The sequence below is a fragment of the Mercenaria mercenaria genome, chromosome 4, assembly GCF_021730395.1.
Source record: "Mercenaria mercenaria strain notata chromosome 4, MADL_Memer_1, whole genome shotgun sequence".
NCBI lineage: Eukaryota > Metazoa > Mollusca > Bivalvia > Venerida > Veneridae > Mercenaria > Mercenaria mercenaria.
Genome location: NC_069364.1, coordinates 88,124,323 through 88,146,045, shown reverse-complemented (window position 1 = coordinate 88,146,045; position 21,723 = coordinate 88,124,323). Strand labels below are relative to the sequence as shown.

The 21,723-nt window shown below is 36.3% G+C and overlaps 2 protein-coding genes across 3 annotated transcripts in view; both read left to right on the top strand.

Annotated features, from left to right (window-relative positions):
* Positions 1–14,121, top strand: part of LOC123553564 (dnaJ homolog subfamily C member 8-like) — a 39,680-nt gene extending 25,559 nt beyond the window's left edge. Inside the window, exons 7-10 of one of the 2 annotated variants that reach the window (XM_053541883.1) lie at positions 3,010–3,101; positions 4,642–4,717; positions 6,222–6,294; positions 10,993–14,121. In XM_053541883.1, coding sequence (XP_053397858.1) covers positions 3,010–3,101; positions 4,642–4,717; positions 6,222–6,294; positions 10,993–11,177 — 426 coding nt within the window. In that variant the 3' untranslated portion in view covers positions 11,178–14,121. Of the gene's footprint in view, positions 1–3,009; positions 3,102–4,641; positions 4,718–6,221 lie in introns of both variants that reach the window. The other variant, XM_045343264.2, reaches the window with a different exon arrangement.
* LOC123552385 (armadillo repeat-containing protein 2-like) overlaps positions 1–20,291 on the top strand; it is a 465,377-nt gene extending 445,086 nt beyond the window's left edge. The window contains exon 22 of the transcript XR_008370717.1: positions 18,716–20,291. The gene's annotated coding sequence lies outside the window, so the exon portion shown is untranslated. The remainder of the gene's footprint in view (positions 1–18,715) is intronic.
* The last annotated feature ends 1,432 nt before the right edge of the window (positions 20,292–21,723 follow it).

Here is a 21,723-nt window from a genome sequence, read left to right as displayed (position 1 = left end):
CATTGTCCTGTGTCCATCATCCTGTTTCAACATTTTTACTTAACATCTCTTATGAAAGTACAGGTCAGAATTGCACCAAACTTTGTCTGTTTTGTCCTGGCATAGACCTCTCTCAGTTTCTCTCAGATTGTTCTGCTTGACCCCTAATAGGGGCTGCTAGAGCTTAAAATGGACAAAATTAAAACAACCTCTCATGAACTACTTAATATATTTTCACAAAACTTGGTTTGTAGCATCCTTTTTATACGCCCGTCTCAGAAAGAGCGGTGCGTATTATGTAAAGCATGTCCGCTCTCTAAGTCAAACAGTTTTCATCAGATCTTCACCAAACTTGGTCACAATCTTTGTGGGCATAATATCTCGGTCAAGTTCGATAACCAGCAAAATCGCTGCAGGCACTCCTGAGTTATGGCCCTTAAATTACTCAAAATCTGCAATTTTAGCCTTGTACGCCCTCTAAGTCAAACAGTTTTCATCCGATCTTCACCAAACTTGGTGACAATGTTTATGGGCATAATATCTCGGTCTAGTTCGATAACCAGCAAAATCGCCCCAGGCACTCTTGAGTTATGGCCCTTGAATTACTTGAAAATCTGCAAATTTAGCCTTGTCCGCCCTCTAAGTCAAACAGTTTTCATCCGACCTTCACCAAACTTAGTAACAGTGTTTGTGGGCATGATATCTCGACCAGGTTTGATAACCAGCAAAATCGCCCCAGACACACTTGGATTATGGCCCTTGAATTACTTGAAAAATTGTGAATTTAGCCTTTTCCGCTCTCTAAGTCAAACACTTTTCATCCGATCTTGCACAAACTTGCAGATAATGTTTGTCGGCATAATATCTCAGCCAAGTTCAATAACCAGCCAAATTGCCTCAGGCACTCTTGGATTATGGCCCTTGAATTACTCGAAATCTGTGAATTTAGCCTTGCCCGCTCTCTTAGTCGAACAGTTTTCATCCGATCTTCACTAAACTTGCTGACGATGTATGTGGGCAAAATATCTCGGCCAAGTTCGATAATCAGCCAAATCGCCCCAGGCACTCTTGGATTATGGCCCTTGAATTAGGCCAAATTCGATGACGGGTGTATTTTGTGACAGTCTGCCACTCTTGTTTGACCATGTTTCAAGTTTGTTCAATGATTTGGTTAGTCCATCTTAGGGGTACCAAAGGTAAAAATGGAAGGCAATCTTTAAACAACCTGTTCTCATGAAGAAGTACATAGATTGCCACAAAACTTCATCTTTAGCATTTCTGTATGGACTTCTTATAGTTTTTGTTTCAAGTGGTTCTAGGGGCTGCTAGAGCTCAAAATAGAAAACCTGTAAATGCCTTCTTGCGACCTATTTGAGGATCTGCTCCAAGCATGGGCTGCGGCATCCTTGTATGCACTCTCTCACGTTTTTAGCTCATCTGATTTTTTGAAAAAAAATGATGAGTTATTGTCATCACTTGAGCGGTTGTCGGCGTCGGCGTCGGCGTCTGCGTCGGCGTTGCCTGGTTAAGTTTTATGTTTAGGTCAGCTTTTCTCCTAAACTATCAAAGCTATTGCTTTGAAACTTGGAAGACTTGTTCACCATCATAAGCTGACCCAGTATAGCAAGAAACATAACTCCATCTTGCTTTTTGCAAGATTTATGGCCCCTTTTGTACTTAGAAAATATCAGATTTCTTGGTTAAGTTTTATGTTTAGGTCAATTTTTCTCCTAAACTATCAAAGCTATTGCTTTGAAACTTGGAATACTTGTTCACCATCATAAGCAGACCCTGTACATCAAGAAACATAACTCCATCTTGCTTTTTGCAAGAATTATTGCCCCTTTTGGACTTAGAAAATCAGTTTTCTTGGTTAAGTTTTATGTTTAGGTCAGCTTTTATCCTAAACTATCAAAGCTATTGCTTTAAAACTTGCAACACTTGTTCACCATCATAAGCTGACCCTGTACAGCAAGAAACATAACTCCATCCTGCTTTTGCAAGATTTATGGCCCCTTTTGGACTTAGAAAATATCAGATTTCTTGGTTAAGTTTTATGTTTAGGTCAACTTTTTCTCTTAAACTATCAAAGCTATTGCTTTGAAACTTGCAACACTTGTTCACCATCATAAGCTGACCCTGTACAGCAAGCAACATAACTCCATCCTGCTTTTTGCAATAATTATTGCCCCTTTTGGACTTAGAAAATCATTTTCTTGGTTGAGTATTATGTTTAAGGCAACTTTTCTCATAAACTATCAAAGCTATTGCTTTAAAACTTGCAACAGTTTTTCACAATCATAAGTGGACACTGTACATCAAGAAACATAACTCTATCCTGCTTTTTGCAAGAATGATGGCCCTTTTTAGACTTAGAAAATCATGGGTAGGACAATATTTCTATTATACAAAAAAAATCAGATGAGCGTCAGCACCCGCAAGGTGGTGCTCTTGTTTGTAGATGGTTTGGCATAGCCCCTTTTAGAGGGCCACCAGAGCTGTAAAAAGAATAACCTTTAAACAACTTATTCTCATGGACTAGTTGGTGTATCTTCACCATACTTGGTCTGTAGTATCCTTTGATGTACTACTCTTAATTTTTTCCATATTTCCACATGGCCTATTTTAGGGACTGCCAGAGAAAAATATGGCAGATTCTTTTAAATAACCTAAGGTCAAAGAAAATGCTACCAGTTCCATTCTAAAGTTTTCTATTTCTGTATTTTGTGAAATGTGGTTGGAGAGTACCAGATTGTTATTGAATGTACATTATTTATTTTATGAAAAGTGGGAAAAGAGTTATTTTTCAATAAACAAATCTTAAAATCATCCTGTGTTGATTGTTCATTCCACTTCTCACCATTTCCATATTATTTGTTTTACATGTAGATAGGTTTTAAGCAGTCAAGTTATTTCCTGTATCTTATACAGTTAACTTGATTTTGAATTGAACCCTTTGGTTTTATGATAGAGTTTTGAATGTTCCACTTAAAATCACAAATAGTTATTTTTATCTGATGCATATTTCAGTACAAACATTCGGTGTATGTACAGACATGTAAATTATTTGCTGATCTGGAGAGATTGAGGATAGAAAAAGAAGCCAAAGATGTACATGAAAGGTTTGTTCCTCTTGAGGTAGTATTATAAATACCAAAATGAAATACAGCCAAACTTAATTCGCTCGAACACTTCTCTTGAACTCATCATCAGGTCCCGGCAAAATACCTGTATAATATAAATTGTTTGATAGCTCGAACTACTGATAACTTGAACAAATTTTTTCTGGTCCCATCAAGTTCGAGTGATTGAAGTTTGACTGTAAGTCACATGATGAGTATTAGTTAATAGTCATGTCAATCGACAAAATTGAATTCCAACCAACAAATAACATTCCCAGGCATTTTATTATCAACATTAATTTTGAACTGAATGAATGTTTGTCGTCTGCCAAAACTGTGTAATTTAATGCCCATAAAATTTAATTATTTCATTCACAGTAAACATTGTTCAAGCAACTATAAGCATGAGGAAAGATGGTTCTAGCACTCGGGCTTGCTAGAGCATAGATTGTTCTAGCACATGGGCTTGCTCGGCATAGCTGGTGCAGGCGTGTGGGCTTGGTAGAGCATAGATTGTTTTAGCACCAGGGCTTGTTCAAAAAAAGATGATTCTAGGGCCTGGGCTGGTTTGAGCATAGATGGTTCTAGCAATTGTGCTTGCTCGAGCATAGATCGCTTCAGCCCCTGGGCTTGCTCATGCATACATGTAGATGGCTCTAGTCCCTGGGCTTGCTCAAGCATAAATAGTTCTACGGCCCAAGCTTGCTCGAGCATAGATGGTTCTAGCATGTGGGCTGGCTCGAGCTTAGATGTTTCTAGTACCCAGGTTTGCTCAGGCATAGATGGTTCTAATGTGTGGACTTGCTTGAGAATGGATGCTTCTAGCATCTGACACCTGGGCTTGTTCGAGCATAGATGGTTCTAGCTTCTGGGTTTGCTTGAGCATAGAAGGTTCTAGTTCCAGGGGTTGTTCAAGCTTAGATGATTCTAGGGCCTGAGCTGGTTTGAGCATAGATGGTTCTAGCAACTGTGCTTGCTCGAGCATACATTGCTTCAGCCCCTGGGCTTGCTCATGCATACATGTAGATGGCTCTAGCACCTGGGCTTGCTCAAGCATAAATGGTTCTAAGGCCCAAGCTTGCCCGAGCATAGATGGTTCTAGCATGTGGGCTGGCTCGATCTTGAATGTTTCTAGTACCCAGGCTTGTTCGAGCATAGATGGTTCTAACTTCTGGGCTTGCTTGAACATAGAAGGTTCTAGTTCCAGGGGTTGTTCAAGCTTAGATGATTCTAGGGCCTGGGCTGGCTTGAGCATAGATGGTTCTAGCACCTGGGCATGCTTGAGCAGCTAACCTGGCCATTTTGATTATAGTTTCTATATTGGGATTGTATGAAACCCTACCTTGAGTGGTTTGATTATTGTTTTGTGGCCTCCATCGATTGATGTTCTGCCAGCCTAATAAAGTCTAGAAATTATTGAAGATCAATGCTTTCTTATGCTAAATGTAGTAAAAATTGCGTAATGAAACGCAGCTTATATAATTGTGAGTAACATGATTATGTAGACATGCCCCTTTAAAGTATGTATGTATTTGAATAGAAAGAGGAAAGCAGAAGAAGAAGCTGACCAGAAAGAGAAAGAAGAAATTGAGAAAGAATGGAACAAGAACTTTGAGGTATATTTTTGAAGCTGAAATATTACTTCTTACTTTTGTCAAATTTTTGGTCATTCTGGAGGTTATTTAAAGATTTAATAACATTATATACACTGACAAAACACATTTTTAGTTCACCTGAATTTTGTTCAACAGTTTTACTTAAACATCTTCACCAGATTTTGTGTGTGGGGTGGGGCACTTTGCCCTTGTCCATCCATCTGTTTGTCATTCCGATTCTTTTATAGCATGTAAAATTGTGCACCTGGAGTTCTCTTTAAGGATTTCACTCAGCTTGGCCAGAGTTATGGTCCTTCACTAAGTGAAAAATACTCATAAAGCTGTTAAAAGTTTGTGTTGCAAAAATCCTAAGTAATCCACATTGTGTCACGAAACCATGTACAGTGACAGGAGTGGAGGTTAGGGGTGGGGTGGGGGGGGGGTTGCAATTGTGTCCTATGGACACACATCTAGTTTTCAAATGGTTCTCTTTAATGCCATGTTTGGGCCACCAGAGCATAAAATAGGAAAAACATACGAGTAATTTCTCATGCACCTTTTGATAGATCCTCACCAAACTTGGTCTTTATCATCCCTGTATGGACCTCTCTTAGTTCTGTTTAGTCGTTTGGCTTGTCTCTATTGTTGGGCCATCAGAGCTAAAAATTGGAAAAAAAGCCTATGATCTTCTTCTTTTCATGAACCTCTTGATAGATTTTCACCAAACTTATTCTAAAACATCTGTGCATGGACTCGTCTGTAATTCAAATAGGTCCACTTAACCCCTTTTAGGGGCCACCCTAAAAATAAGCTAAACAAATAAACTTGGTCTGTAGCATCCTTGTAGGACCTTTCTCAGTTGTATTCAGATGTTTCTGCTTGACTGCAGGGTGGAGACACCAGATCTGAAAATAGAAAGAAACATTTAAACAACTTCTTGTCATGAACCTCTTCATGGACTAAACTGGACATGTAGCACCCTTAATTAACCCTGTCTCAAGTTTTGTTCAAATGGACACAGTTTTAGGACTGTTGCAGCAAAACTTAGTAAATGTTTTAAATAACTTTTAATGAAACTCCTGCATAGATGTACACCAAACTTGGTCAGAAACAAGGTCAATAGGTCAAGGTCCTCCTCAGGTGAGCAATTGGGGCCCATTCGGCTTCTTGTTTTAGAGGTTGAGCTGGCTGTATTCTTCGGTCAGTAAAAACCACTGATGAGAAGATACTGATTTGAAATATCTTTCAAATATTCTCACATTTTCTTACAACATTTGTGGGTATATAACAGTTTTGGATTTATGGTATGATCAATACTGAGAAGTGGTTAGTAATGATGGAGACTGGTGTTCATGGTTTGGTCAATCTGTAAAAATAAATCCCGAGGAACAGGTGTTATTTTCACACATTTTTTGTTCTAAAGATAAAATCGTATTGCATTTCACTGAAGTAGCCATTTTCACCAAGACTATGAAATTTCCCATTAAGGAAAATGATTTTACAGTTTATATTTACCTTCACACAGGAGAGCAGAACTGGCAGGGTAGACAGTTGGAGACAGTTTGCATCGAAGAACAAGTCACACAAGAAAATGAAGGGTACATTTCGTCCACCTAAACCAAAGCTTGAGAAGAGATAGTAAAAACTCAAAAATGGTGCAATCATGTTAATTGAGCCGCACCATGAGAAAACCAACAACCAACATAGTGCATTTGCGACTAGCATGGATCCAGACCAGCTTGCGCATCCACACAGTCTGGTCAGGATCCATGCTGTTCGCTAATGGTTTCTCTAATTGCAATAAGCTTTGAAAGTGAACAGCATGGATCCTGACCAGACTGCGTGGATGCGCAGGCAGGTCTGCATCTATTCTGGTTGCAAATGCACTATGTTGGTTTTCTCATGGTGCGGCTCTTCCAGTAAATACTATGGTCAAAATGAGTACTTGTATATAGTTGTACAGTGTACTTGTGAAACACATTATATGCTGTTTGTTGAAATGTGTCTTTGAAAATTGTATGATAAACTTTTTAACTTGTGATTGTAAGTTTGGTATATTTCATGACACATAAATATAGGGCTTACTATGCATGTGTATTTAAATTGATTGTTGTTATAAGCTGTATCAGCACCTGAATGGAGTTTCCACCCGACTGATTTCGGTCAGTGACTTCAATCCCTTGCTTGTGTTGTCATGTGAACAAACCATTGAGTTGGCTCACAACAGGTTCGGGATTCAAACTAGGACCATACCTTACAGAATACATAAAGGAGCACCATTGATTTTAACAAGTTAGCAAGTTGCGTAACGACCAACATTGTGTCAGTGTGACTCAGAATCCAAATGAAAACAGTAAATTTTGTTTTATGTTGCAATTTTAATTTGTGTCTTCTTTAGCACGTTTATCACATTTTGGGAGATAATAATGCTTGATATTCACAGTTGTTAGACAATTTCGTGAACATTACAAATTGAAACAACATAGCAAATGTTATCTGATTTATAGAATATAACTTAATTCATCTGTTTTAGCTCCTTTAATTGTTTTTTAGCTTGACTATTCAAAGAATAGTCTAGCTTTTCTACTCACCCTGGCGTCAGCGTCACACCTTGGTTAAGTTTTTGCATGCAAGTACATACAGCTATTACTAAAAGGCATATACCGGTAGATTTAAAACTTATTTTTTCTTTTTCTAGATCAATTACCAACCTCACTGGGTCAAGTTCCATAACTCTGGCATGTATTTTGAGCAAATTATGCCCCCTTTTGGACTTAGAAAATTCTGGTTAAAGTTTTACATGCAAGTTACTATCTCTAAAACTAATGCAGATATTGAATTGAAACTTCACATGTGCCTTCGGGGTTATAAAACTAGTTGATGGCAGCAAGTCCTATAACTCTGATATGCATTTTGGTCAAATTATTTCCCCTTTTGAACTTAAAACTCTTTTGATATTTAACCTTTTTGGGTAATATTTTCCTGCTTCTGGGACAATATTTCGAATAGTCGAGCTTGGCTGTCTTACGGACAGCTCTTGTTTAGTTATGAGTTGATTATAGAAATATATGTGTCATGATTTGTACCAAGCTTACAATAAGAGTGATTTGTTGTTTAAATAAATAACAGTGATTAAATCCTCAGAAAATGATCTCTGCCATAAATATGAAGGAATGGATCTGTTTTAGTAGAATTATTATGTCTCCTAGGTTTTTAAAGTGAGTTTGGAGACCAGTCTATAAAATGCAACTCAACCATTGGTCATTTTCAAAATTCAGCTTGGAAACGCCAATCAAATGATGGGGATTTTAGACTGGTCTCCAAATTCAGTTTTATGGCCTTTGGCCAAGGATGAAGAGAATAAGTTAGTTGACAGAATTCAGCTTTCTCAGTGAAAGAAATTAGTGTATGTGGTGATTGGAATTCAAAATAAAAGGTAACTGTAGTTGTATTGGAATACACATACATATGTACAGTCGAAACTCGGTTTCTCAAATTCCATGGGATCAAGCTGTTCACTTTTTGATAACTGAAATTCAACTAAAAATGATATATTGTCCATGTGTTTTTGGGGCAGGACTTGAAAATGTCTTCGAGATAGCCAGAATTTTGAGATAAGCGAGTGCTAGATATTGAGTTTCAACTGTACTTCGGTCCAACTAGATACAGTGTGAAACTTTATTGACTGTTAGTAATTGTGTACTTCAGGGTCTGTATTCATCCAGGTGTAAAGTCTGAAACTTAAACTTAACAACAGCAAATATTTAGACATTTTCCTGTCTATATCTGTTGAAGGTGCATTCATGCAAATGTAAGTTACATTGTGTGTTGATTTAACCTTTATCATGCTGGACACGACTGATTCTGCCTTTGCGACCAGTGTAGATCATGATCAGCCTGCACATCCATGCAGTCTGATCAAGATCTGCACTGTTAGCCATTCAGTCAGTATCTTTTTGGTAAGCACCCCTTTTAACAGTTAATGGTACTGTCCAGATTGAAAGATGGACAAGGTCATTATAGAAATTTAGCAGGGTAAGGGTTAACAGTGACATAGCAAAAAGAAAATTTACCATGTTAAAGCTCCAACATTTATATGGTGGGCATATAGTTTTGCTGCTGTCCTTCCATTCGTACTTACTCCCCGAAATCTTGTTTGTCGAACTCCTCCCACACTATTAGCCAGATTTGCTTCAAACTTTCACAGATGATCGACCTCCTTGTTCAGGTGACCATAATGAAAAGAATTTTTGCTGTGGCTATTTTTACTGCAGTTATAGCCCTTTGATAGTTTTGCTAAATAGAATATTGAGAAAAATCTTGTGTGTCTAACACCTCAAACACTTTTGAAAAGATATGCTTGAAAGTCACTGATGAAGGACCTTGACGTAAAGATGACCATAAATAATGGACTTTTTTCTGTGGCTATGTTTTCTAGAATTATGGGCCTTTCTTAATTTCACAAAACAGGCCATAGTGAAGAACATTGGTGTGTTCAACTCCTCATATACTTTTTGAAAGGTTGGATTCAGAGTAGCTCAGATGCACAACCTTACCTGAATACAATTTGCTTTAAGTTTTAGTCGAACATCCTTCATGTGAGGATGGTCTGTACTTAAACTGCTATTTAGAGGATGGTGTAGTATGTGGGGGCATCCATGTCCAATGGATACAGTTCTTGTTAAGTTTAAGTTTCAGACTTCCAGTGTTAATGTATACTGACCCAGGAGAAAATGTTTGTTGTTGTGTTCTCTATGATGTGAGTGTTCTGTCAAACATACGGATATGTTAGCAAATACTCAATATAGTTGTGACATTTTTAGCTTGACTATTCAAAGTATCGAGAGCTGTCCTACTCGACTGGCGTTGGCGTCCTTCCGCGTCCGCACCTTGATTAAAATTTTGAAACACTTTCTCTATATCTTTGCAATTACTTGATGGATTTGTTTCAACCTTAAAATGGTTATTCCTCATCATCTTCCACATCATATGACACAAGGGTCATAACTCTCGCACCAATATTTTATGAATTATCCCCCCTTTTTACTTAGAATTTCAGATTAAAGTTTTGGTTCACTTTTACTCTATCTCAGTTATTGCTAATATCCCAGTCACACATCTTGCGTGGATAGCTACGTCTGAAACTTAAACATCCGTAGTTAAATGTACTAAACATAGTTACCGTACTGAGACGTACCTTGCCATAGTTTAACATGATGTCAAAGATAATCGTAATGGAAATGCTGGCAACACGTGGCCTATTTATATGAAACTTACCGACCCGTTACTAAACCTTAATGTGAACGTAGTCATGCATATTGATCCGTAGCTGAACGTAGTTATCCGAGGCTGCTCGTACTTAAGCATAGTTCAACATAGTGCCCCGCAGACCCATCCACGCACTGGGCAAGTTGCCAGGCACAGTAAAATGTAGTTCAACGTAGTACGCCATACCTATCCATACTTATTCACGTCCTGTATCTTTTTGTTCCCCGTTTCTCGCCATTTTTCGCGTATTAAGACGTACTGCTCCATACTTATCCATGTCCACCCCACCGCGGATCAATCCCATCCGCACCGTACCTCAATGCATATCCGTATGTGTGACTGTAGCTTAAATTGGTTTGATTCAAACTTGAAATAGTTGTTCCACATCATCACCCACACCATATGACACCAGGTCCATAATGCTGGCCCCAATATTTTACTAAATAGACTTGATTCAAACTTATAATAGTTATTCCACATTATAAGTCACATGATATGACACATGGTGCATTACTCTTGCAGAATTTTTCCATGAATGATGTCCTTGTTATACTCTTTTAATGTTTTGATACACTTTTTCTCTGTTTCTGTTATTTCTTAATACTTAAACACAGACATAAGCTATTGTCCAATATCTTCATCCACGTTGAAGTCATTAAACACTCCAGTGACAGCTCCAGTTTTCTTAGATGTGCCAAATATCACTATCCAGCATCGAAATAGTTGAGCACCCTGTCTCCTGTGACAGCTCTTGTTACAGGATGATTTCAGAAGTTTGAAAAAAAGGCAGTTTTCCTTATTTAAAATGACTATATTTAACTTTGTTGCAGATGGAAGAAATAAAAACACTGTCTTTTCTTATGTTACTGATAAATATTTAGACAGCCCTCAGAGTATGCATTTGCTTTTAGTATGGGATATAAGGGAGTTTGGGGAATTACAATATTTTCTCTTATATTTGAATATAACTGGATAATTTTGACATATTCTGAATTTCTTGTCCTTGATAAACTAATGTTATTTTTTAGCTCGACTTTTCAAAGAAAATATACAGCTATTGCACTCGCCCCAGCGTCGGTGTCGCCGTTGGTTAAAGTTTTTGATAAAGTCAAATGTCTTTGTTACTGTTAGAGCTATTGACTTGAAACTTAAAAACAGTTATTTACTATCACAGTCTACACCAGGAGAAACAATCCACATAACTCTGATTTGAAATTTGACAGAGTTATGTCCCTTTTTAACTTAGAATGTTTTGGTTAAAGTTTTACATAACGTCCAATATCTCTGTAACTATCAAAGCTATTGACTTGAAACTTGAAATAGTTATTTACTATCGAATGCTACACCATAAGAAACAATCCCCGTAACTCTGATTAGAATTTTTACAGATTTATGACCCTTTTACTGGAGAAGCTTTAATTCAGAGTCAAGCACTTAGAAAAGTCGAGCGAGCTGTCTTACGGACAGCTGTTGTTAAAATTGTCTGCCCGTCTGTTGGCAGTTAATTCCTTAATGTCCTTTAAATTGTTGCAAATAGTACAATGTCATGTTGGTGCTCTTTTTTTGTTTTTTCAAGGTTCATTACTCATCAAGATTACTAATTACATATCAGAGGTCATTAAACATCAGTAAGTTTCTTGCATACAGGAACAGTGTTTTCACCAGTCCTGGCAAAACTCCTTGTACACCATTTGTATGCAGGATGTCTCGCATTCCATAAATGATGCCATAATTAACCCCATTTATGAATGAATATGTAAGTTCATATGGTACTGTAACAAACTAAAGCTTTTAAAAGGAAATCATTTGTTTAATTTCATTACTTTTCTTATTTGTAGAATAAGGTATGCATGAAAAGAATCTAACTTTTGTATTCTAGCTTTTAATTTATCACAACATTCTTGTCTCTTTGCTATTACCTGATGCACCCATTAGGTAACATTTGTTAGATACATTCAGATGTGTTTAATATTATATTTGTTTCCAAAAGAAAATACTAAAAGAACACTGCCAACTTCGTCAGTATGGATGTATTTAACATTTTTGCACTTACCTTCCTTTCAACAATTTTTTATTTTATCAAGAGGAAGCAATATTTTTAGAATTTTGTGTTTGTTGTTATTATATAAGAATAATATATTTATATTACATGGACCTTTATAATGTAACAGTACATTTTTAGTTCTTCCCTCCATACAGTGTGACACATTGATTGAGTTTACTTTATGCCTTCCCAGCATTTTTGTTTCTTAAATAGGGAAATTTGTTTTACATCCCACAAGATTCTAGCCCTTTCATTGGTTGAGTAGTGTCACGTGGTTGCCCTCTATCTTTCTATAGAGGGTCAGTGCGTGACCCTACATGAGAATTGCAATTCAAAATGACGGAAATTTTCATCATGCAATAAAATTCGCTTTAAAAGAAATAGAAATTCTTTTTGTAGTAATTTCAGTTTTGTTACCAGTGTCACATTAGCTCAACCAATTTTTACAGGAATTTCTCTCAGTCATTACTCTTTTACACATTATGCTATTTCTGAAAACTGAAAATTCAGTTAATTTTATTACAAATAGCACTCTGGCATACTGTTGTTTTTAGGTTTTGTTGTTTTTGTTACGAGTAAATTTAGTAATCATCACATTTTCATTAAAATTCTTCTAGAAATGAATTTTATCAAAATTTCGTTCATGCCTAATTAACCTACTCTTAACATGAATTTGTTATGTTCTTGTGAGAGAATGTGGCAACATACTTTTGATTTTCTAGAGAACAAGCTGTGTAAATAAATTTGAGAAAATGTTGTTTTCAAATGAACTCTTCCGCTAGTTTAGTTTTGGTTCAGAACCCTGATGCCAGAATTACCATCACTTTGATGCAGGTATGAATACTTGACAAGATGTCAAGACAGTAAATTTGCTGTTTAAAGTATTATTAATTGTTTATAATGCTGATGGTTACTTGTTATGCTAAATTTAGTCTTTTGTAAAATACATAGTTGGATTCAAAGTGACCTTTCTGGTAAAGGTTATACCATATTGATAAGAAAGAAAAGTAGTATTGTTCTATGTTCATCCAGTTTCCTTGGTCTTCTTAAATCATACAAGGCAGTGAGAAAATTTTCAAATTCAGCTATATGAAAAAGTTATTTCAATATTTAATCAAAAAGACAGCCATTTCTTTTCCATGATAACTAAAAACAAGTAGTGTATTTAATTTGTTTAGATTATTGTTTGAACTGTATTTCAGTGGCATGTAAAGCTGGATGATCACTTGTATTTACAACCAACTTGTGATTAGGCTTTCCTTGTCCTTGAAAGAACAGTGTTTCTTGAAAATGGAGTGAATGGGTAGTTTAGGCCACATTTAAACAGATTAGCAACTATTGTTACTGCATATTGTTGTTTTTTAGATCCCTGAGTTTTGTAGATATACCCAGTAATCACCTTGTTTCCACCTGCATAACCTTTATTTGAAATGTCACTTTAAATCCAGCCCTACTGGTAATAAATGTGTTGAATGTTTTTGGTACGAGATGGCCTTACTACTAGCACGTAGATATGTTAGTTATTTTATAAGTTACTTATATTTTAAGCATGTAACCTATTTTTTTTTAATATTGTACAGAAAGAATAAGCCAGCTTTATTTTGATGCAGTATTTGTTATTTTTTTACTTCTTAAAAACATTCAATAACAATCATGAAAGTGCTTTGGCTATTGTTTTGATTCATATTTTCAGTAACAAGGTGTTTTTTTTTATTTAAATATGGGACACTAGCCCTCACATGATACTTTATTCTGAAGAAATTTAAAGGTGGTACAAGGAATTTAGCAGGACTTAATAGGCCACTCCAAATATAGACATATGATATTGATTTATGATAAGTTTACACTTGTTGCAATCTGCTGTGAAAGTTTTGTTACTCCGAGGTATACCCGATGGTGCAGCCCTTTAAATGACAGCTAACGGTGCTGTATATAGTCAGTAATCTTATATATTGTTGCGTTTTCTTCTTTTTTGGATGCTTTTTTGAATAAGTTTGTGTAATTGTTGATAAATGATATTGTTTTTTGTGAGAACATCTTTGTAATGACATTGTGAATGTTTGAAATGTTCTTAACAAAGGACATTGTCTCAGGATAAATTTTGATGATTAAATTTATTTTGTTTTTTCTCCCCTTCCCCCCGCCTCAAAAAAAAATGGGGTGGGAGGAGGCATTTAAGAGTTGCCCTTGTCTGTCTGTTGGTCCGATATATGTGTTTTGCATATCTTAAAAAGTATTTTGTCCAGAGTCATCAGACCTCACAGGATTGTCATTCAACTTGTGAACCCGGTGTTTTAATTGGGATTTCACACAGAAGACCAGAATTATGGCTCTTAACTTAGTAAAAAATATTTCCATCCATCTGTCCAACTTTGTGTTGTGTGTATCTCAAAAAGTATTTGACTTAGTCCTTTGGACACGTGTCTAGTTTCTTTTGAAACTCCTGTCTTTAAAATTCTTTTAAGGAAGCCATTTTAATCTCTCTCCTCCCTCTGCGCTTTGGAGAAGAGAATGTATATTTTGTTTTGTTGTCGTCTGTCTACCCACTGGCAGACCATTTGGTTTCTGATAAATAACAATGAAACCCTTGGGCTTATGTCAAACTTTATAGATTGATTGTCTGTTGTTGGTAGAAGACCATTAATCACTGACTTTTGTTTTGGGGTCAGTAGGTCAGAGATCAAGGCCATGGACACTGAAAACAGGTATCAGTATATAACTGGGGAACATTCTGGTCTGTGGTCACCAAACTTCACAAGATGATTGGTGAAGGGATGTATGTCTAGTACAGGGTGAAATTTACCTAATCTAAAAAAGGTTTCCAAATGGTAATTGGAGAAGACGAGGAACTATGGCAGTCACAAGTCTGCATCTGAAAATCAAAGGTCATTGACATTTAGACCAAAATTGTTTCTGAACAGTAACTCGAGTCGGGCTGTTAACCTTCATAGTGATTACATATGGTCTGTAGATGACCCCTTTTGTTTTGAGGTATCGGTATTTTGAAGGTCATGCCTAGTGAACCTTACATTAATTTTTATTAAATCAGTAATTCGAACACTGGAACATATAGCTGTCAAACTTCATAGTGATTGCATTTGGTCAAGTTTATCCTAATTTGGACTGAGGGATGGACAGTATGTGAACAGTCGAGGTCACAGTGAACTATAGACTGAAACTGGTTACTGAAAAGACAACTATAGACCTTTTTGGCATATGGTAACTTTGCAGGATGATTGCCTGTCACCAGGAAAGGTGTTAATGGTAGGTCAATGGTTGTAGTCCTAGCACACATACCCTGAAAAGTGTGGACAAGTTCTATTAATGAACACTTACAACCTGCCCAATTACGTCTTAAGACGATCAGATTACCCAAAGTTTCATTGCTTGGTGAGGTTCTGTTCACAGAAGACTATTTATTTATTTGTGTTTTACAGCACACCAACACAGTATAGGTTATATGGCTCCAAACAGGACTACAAATTTTGGTTCCACATCTCATTTACATCGAAATCACAGAAGACAAAGTCTATTCACTGGCAGATGAAAAGAAAGTGGTCACTTATTTGCAGAGATTACCTTAGTACTGATACTGAATCCAGAAGTACAGGTTTGATGAGGTTACTGCTATTATAACATCATCTAAAATATATACAAAATATATAATATCAAGAAAGGGAAGTAATTCTGAAAAAAATATTTCTTAGTCTACAAAAAAATCCTTACCAGGTACATATAAAAAAAAAATTATGTCAAAATACACGTAAACATCTACCGGTATGTCACAAAAAAGTGCTCAATAGTTGGCATTTGATTGAAACTTCACATAATCATAGAGGCCATTGAGACAAAGTGCAGTGTCAAAGAATCATAACTCTACCTTTCCTAGTTTTTGAATTATCTCCCTTTATTATACAAAATAAGGCTTGTCCGGAGCATTACTTGAAAAATATTAATGATATTTCATTGAAACTTCAAAAAATGATAGAGGCCATTGACTGAAAGTGCAGTGTCAAAGAACCATAACTCTACCTTACCTAGTTTTTGAATTATCTCCATTTATTCAATTTTCTTCTTTTTATTATCTCCATTTTTCTTGGTTTCTAATACATTATTCCCCATATTGGGACAAGCACATGCATCGGGTAGCATCATTCGGTTTTATCTATTCTTTGTTTCCGTACGGCCAATAATAAAAAAGTTACAAAGCAAGCTTTATAGTAACAAATCAAAGGCCTGAAGGGCCTGAACGTCGGCTAATGATTGATGTACTGGTAGTATAGTCTACCAGTTTCAGTTTGGTTTTAATTTTTTTCCCCAACTGAACAGAGATTTTGTAACAATAGATGAAATGGACATTCAATCGATGCCTAGTAAAACTTTGATTGACATTATACAAGTATTTAAACCCAATATATTTCTCTAAAATTGAAGAGTGGTTCGCAAAAATAAAAATGTTGAAAGTACAAACTACAATTTGACAGGTGACACTAAGATACTGCCCATGACTATAAATATTTTTCCAGTAAACATTTGCCTCCGGCATTACCAAAACAGGCAATTATCGGCTGGTATATATTTGCACATGATAAAATTTGAATATGAAAATTTATATATTGAAATTTTATAGCGCGGATTGCCACATACAATTTGTAACGGATGGACGAAAGAACTGTTCAGATATTTTACAGATAAGGGGCCTGGCAATAACCGTGTCACACGCTAGGTATTGTTCAATCATATTATAAGGGATGTGAATTTAAAGTATACTTACTTTTGCGTTTAAAGATTTGTAAATGTTGCTGAGTGTCAATATATAGTGTCATGAATGATCACACTGACAGGAAAATTGCGCATTCGAGACTAAGAGAAGTTACTCGGGCTAGCTACCAATTTCGGAAAAGATAACCAATATTAATAAATGCAGTTCTTTTTTAGTTAAAACCATCATTTATTCTATTTCAGACCTGTTAACCCCTTCAAAACCATGTCAGTAGTCCCCAAGTCAATGTACTTTCAATTATCCGTTTTGATTCATGTAGACAGACAGGCCCAGACTGGGCTGAAAAAATGTTTGAGCCATTTTTACGTGGTCGGTAGCAGGGTGGGTTTGGGGAGGGGTGTTCCTTCCGGCTTTGAACTGCAGTCAGATTTTGAAATGGGCATTGTGGCAGGTGGTAAAAGGGCAAATGTATCAAACTGTAAAGTGGCAATATGGGGGGAGGGTGTGGGAGGATACCCCCTCCTGCAATTAGGGTTTGGGGTATCACCACAAGGAAATTTTGAAAATGTAGACCCTTGATACAGCCTTTGGTGCGATTTCTAACTGAAAATTTTATGTTTCAATTTCTAAATATTACCTCTAGATTCTTTTTAGTATTACAATAATCAAAGTATGAATGACTGTCACTTCATATTTTTACTTTCAGGTCATGCCTCAGCACTAGAATATAAGTCTGATATTGATTCTATGTATGTATTATAAAAATAAATTCTAGAATAATTTCTGTTACAATAATATCTATCATGTCTGTTATTTTAATGTTTAAATTTCATAACACAGCTCGATATTTACCCAAAATATTATATCCGGATATGATTACACTTTCTTTTATACCGCCAAAATCTCCAGTTTCAACAATATGTTTTACAAATTGTGATGATATGAAGACAGTTTAGCAGCAATTGGCAGTATCTGACATTGAAGTTTACGGTGAAATTATTTAAATCATTTCATAAAAAAATGGTTTCGTTTCGTCAAAGCACTCTAACATAGACGATCTACTTTCGATTTCAAAAACTACAAGAAAATACAATTTAATGTTTCGCCGATTTGTTTATTTCTCGAAAAATAAGAAATAAAATCATTTTTAAAATCAGTAGTAATTAAACAAATCAGTAAGAGCTCTTTCTCGGGATAATTTATCCGCTTACTGACTGCAAAAATCAAGCCATGTGTCATCATGATAAGCAGAATGGGTGACGGTTTCATTTTTTTGCGAACCTGAATCGTAAGCAAATCACCCAAACCAGTCAAAATTCCAGAAAGGTTACGATCTAGATTCTTTCTAGTATTACAATATCCAAAGTATGACTGTCACTTCATCTTTTTACTTTCAGATCATGCCTCAGGACTAGAATACCAGTCTGACATAGATTATATGTAGCAATTGACGGTATCTGACATTGAAGTTACGGTTAAATTACCTCTTATTTAAATCTTTTCATGAAAAAAGTTGTTTCGTTTCGTGAATGCAGACGATCTACTTTCGATTTCAAAAACTACAAGAAAATACAATTTAATGTTTCGCCGATTTCTTTATTTCTCGAAAAATAAGAATTAAAATCATTTTTAATATCTGTAGTAACTAAACAAACCAGTAAGAGCTTCTTCTTCCGATAATTTATCCGTTTACTGACTGCAAAATTCATGTGTGTGTGTAGAAACCCACGCAAAGTTTATAGAAATCATACGATGCGTGTATACGTTCAATGTGGGAGAATTAAGGCTGATCGGGATCGGCTATGTTACCTAACGCATCCAGACGATTCAGATTTTGTTTTTAAAAAAGCATTGTGTGCATATCTGTAATTTTATATACGTTTTTATACGCTTAGAAATTATTAGACATGCGTATTTGCATTATTTCTATACGTAATTTACGCTAATACGCATCCTATCTGGAGCCCTGTGGAACTATTTTTAGCTCACCTGAGCAATGCTCAGGTGAGTTTTTCTGATCGCTGGATGTCCGGCGTCCGGCGTCCGTCGTCTGTCGTCTGTCGTCCGTCGTCTGTCGTCTGTCGTCCGTCGTCTGTCAACATTAAGCTTGTGTATGCGATAGAGGCTGTATTTTTCAATTAATCTTCATGAATATTGGTCAGAATGATAACCCTGATGAAATCTAGGCCGAGTTCGAAAATGGGTCATCTCGGGTCAAAAACTAGGTCACTAGGTCAAATCAAAGAAAAACCTTGTGTATGCGATAGAGGCTGTATTTTTCATTTAATCTTCATGAATATTGGTCAGAATGATAACTTTGATGAAATCTAGGCCGAGTTCGAAAATGGGTCATCTCGGATCAAAAACTAGGTCACTAGGTCAAATCAAAGAAAAACCTTGTGTATGTGATAGAGGCTGTATTTTTCAATTGATCTTCATGAATTTTGGTCAGAATGATTGCCTTGATGAAATCTAGGCAGAGTTCGAAAATGGGTCATCTGGGGTCAAAAACTAGGTCACTAGGTCAAATCAAAGAAAAACCTTGTGTATGCAATAGAGGCGGTATTTTTCAATTGATCATCATGAATTTTGGTCAGAATGATTACCTTGATGAAATCTAGGCCGAGTGTGAAAATGGGTCATCTGGGGTCAAAAACTAGGTCACTAGGTCATTTCACGTAAAAACCTTGTGTATGCAATAGAGGCTGTATTTTTCAATTGATCTTCATGAATTTTGATCAGAATGATTACCTTGATGAAATTTAGACCAAGTTCAAAAATGGGTCATCTGGGGTCAAAAACTAGGACACTAGGTCAAATCAAAGAAAAACCTTGTGTATGCAATAGAGGCGGTATTTTTCAACTAATCTTCATGAAATTTAGCCAGAATGATTACCTTGATAAAAAATCTAGGCCGAGTTCGAAAATGGGTCATCTGGGGTCAAAAACTAGGTCACTAGGTCAAATCGAAGAAAAACATTGTGTATGCAATAGAGGATGTATTTTTCAATTGATCTTCATGGAATTTGGTCAGAGTGATTGCCTTGATGAAATCTAGGTCGATTTTGAATATGGGTTATCTGAGGTCAAAAACTAGATCACTAGGTCAAGTTAAAGAAAAATCTTGTGTATGCGATAGAGAGTGTTTTTTTCAATTGATTTTTATGAAATTTGGTCAGGTTGATTGCCTAAATGAAATCAAGGTCGAATTTGAATATGGGTCATCTGAGGTCAAAAACTAGGTCACTTGGTCAAATCAAAGAAAAAACTTCTGTATGTGATAGAGGCTGTATTTTTCAGTAGATCTTCATGAATTTTGGTCAGAATGATTGCCTTGATAAAATCTAGGTCGAGTTTGAACATGGGTCATCTAGGGTAAAAAACTAGGTCATATCTAAGAAAATGCTTGTTTTATGGCAAGAGACCAATTGTTTGGTCCAATCTTAATGAAAATTGGTCAGAATATTTGTTTCCATGAAATCACTAGGTCAAACATGTTTTACACTGTTATGGAGTGTTTCTTAGGTGAGCGACCTAGGGCCATCTTGGCCCTCTTGTTTGTCTTTCGCTGGATGTTACGCAAGCTTTGTAAGCCTGCGCAATTCATAAAATGCACATTTATGCTTAATGAGTTACATTCGAGTGTTGCACAATTACAAGTCATAAATATGACAGATTACATCGTATATTGGTCATAGCAAAGAGAATTCACACAACTTAACTTCATTCATGCAGTGAACTGTTTGAAGTTTGAGAAATCTAATGGAACTACATCCCTTCACTGTGTTATTTGGTCCATTTAGACTTAGAGAATCGCTGGATAGCAAGGACTCGTCAAAACGATTTCATCGTTTAGCCGACTCAAAAAAGGAAGAAATTTTATTAAATGTCCACAAAAAAGGGATCTGCCAAATACCAAAAGGATTGATGCATATGTCAAAGTTATGGCCTAAGACCTTATATGACCTTTGACCCCTAAGTGGCACCTTGACCTTTGAGATAGGGGCCTGGAGTTTGCGTGTGACACTCCGTCTCGTTGATGCAAACATTTATGCCAAATAAAAATAAGGTTGTTAAATGCATGTTGAAGTTGTGGCATGGACAAGCTCTAAAAAGACCTTTGACCCCTAAGTTGGACCTTGACCTTTGCGGTAGGGGCCTGGGAGTTGTGCACGACACTTCGTCTCATTGAGGCAAACATTTATGCCGAATAAAAAAAAACATTGCTTTAAGCATGGCAGTTACAGCCGGACAAGCTCTAAACTGACCTTTGACACAGTCATAGGTGTGACATTTGACCTTTGAGATAGGTGATTTGCGTGCGACACTCCGTCTCATGGAGGTGAACACTTATGCCAAATAAAAAATATTGCTCCATACTTAAGGCCTGGTGGCCTCTTGGGTGTAAACAAGCACTTTCTTTGATTTGACCTAGTGACTTTTTTTGACCCCACATAACCAAGATTAGAACTCGTCCAAGATTTCATGGAGACAAACATTCTGACAAAGTTTTGTGAAGATTGAAGCAAAAAAGTGGCCTCTAAGTGTAAACAAACGGGCCTATATCGCTCACCTGAATACCATTGCTCTTAATGATAAGATCAAGTTTTGACATAGATCACATAGGCATACACATTAATTATCATCAGGATTAATATTTTCTTGTAACAGTCCCTTTGAACTATGGGTCACATACTAGTCAGGGCGAAGGTCCTAGGCTCAAATGCTGCATTTTTGTACGAGCATGACTATTCCTTACCCTGGAAGACTTAAATAACATTTAAAACCAATCTCATTAGATGCTGCTGAGGTATATCATTTACATAAAATAAAGAGAGGTAATTTGTCATAAATTCAGTCAAAAGTTATCTACCCTGATTGTCCGAGTCCATTTGATGGCATAAATGACATTTCAAATCAGTATCTTCATTGGTTACTGAGATACACCCATTTTAATTTGAAACAAAGGGAAGTAATTCAACATAAAATCAG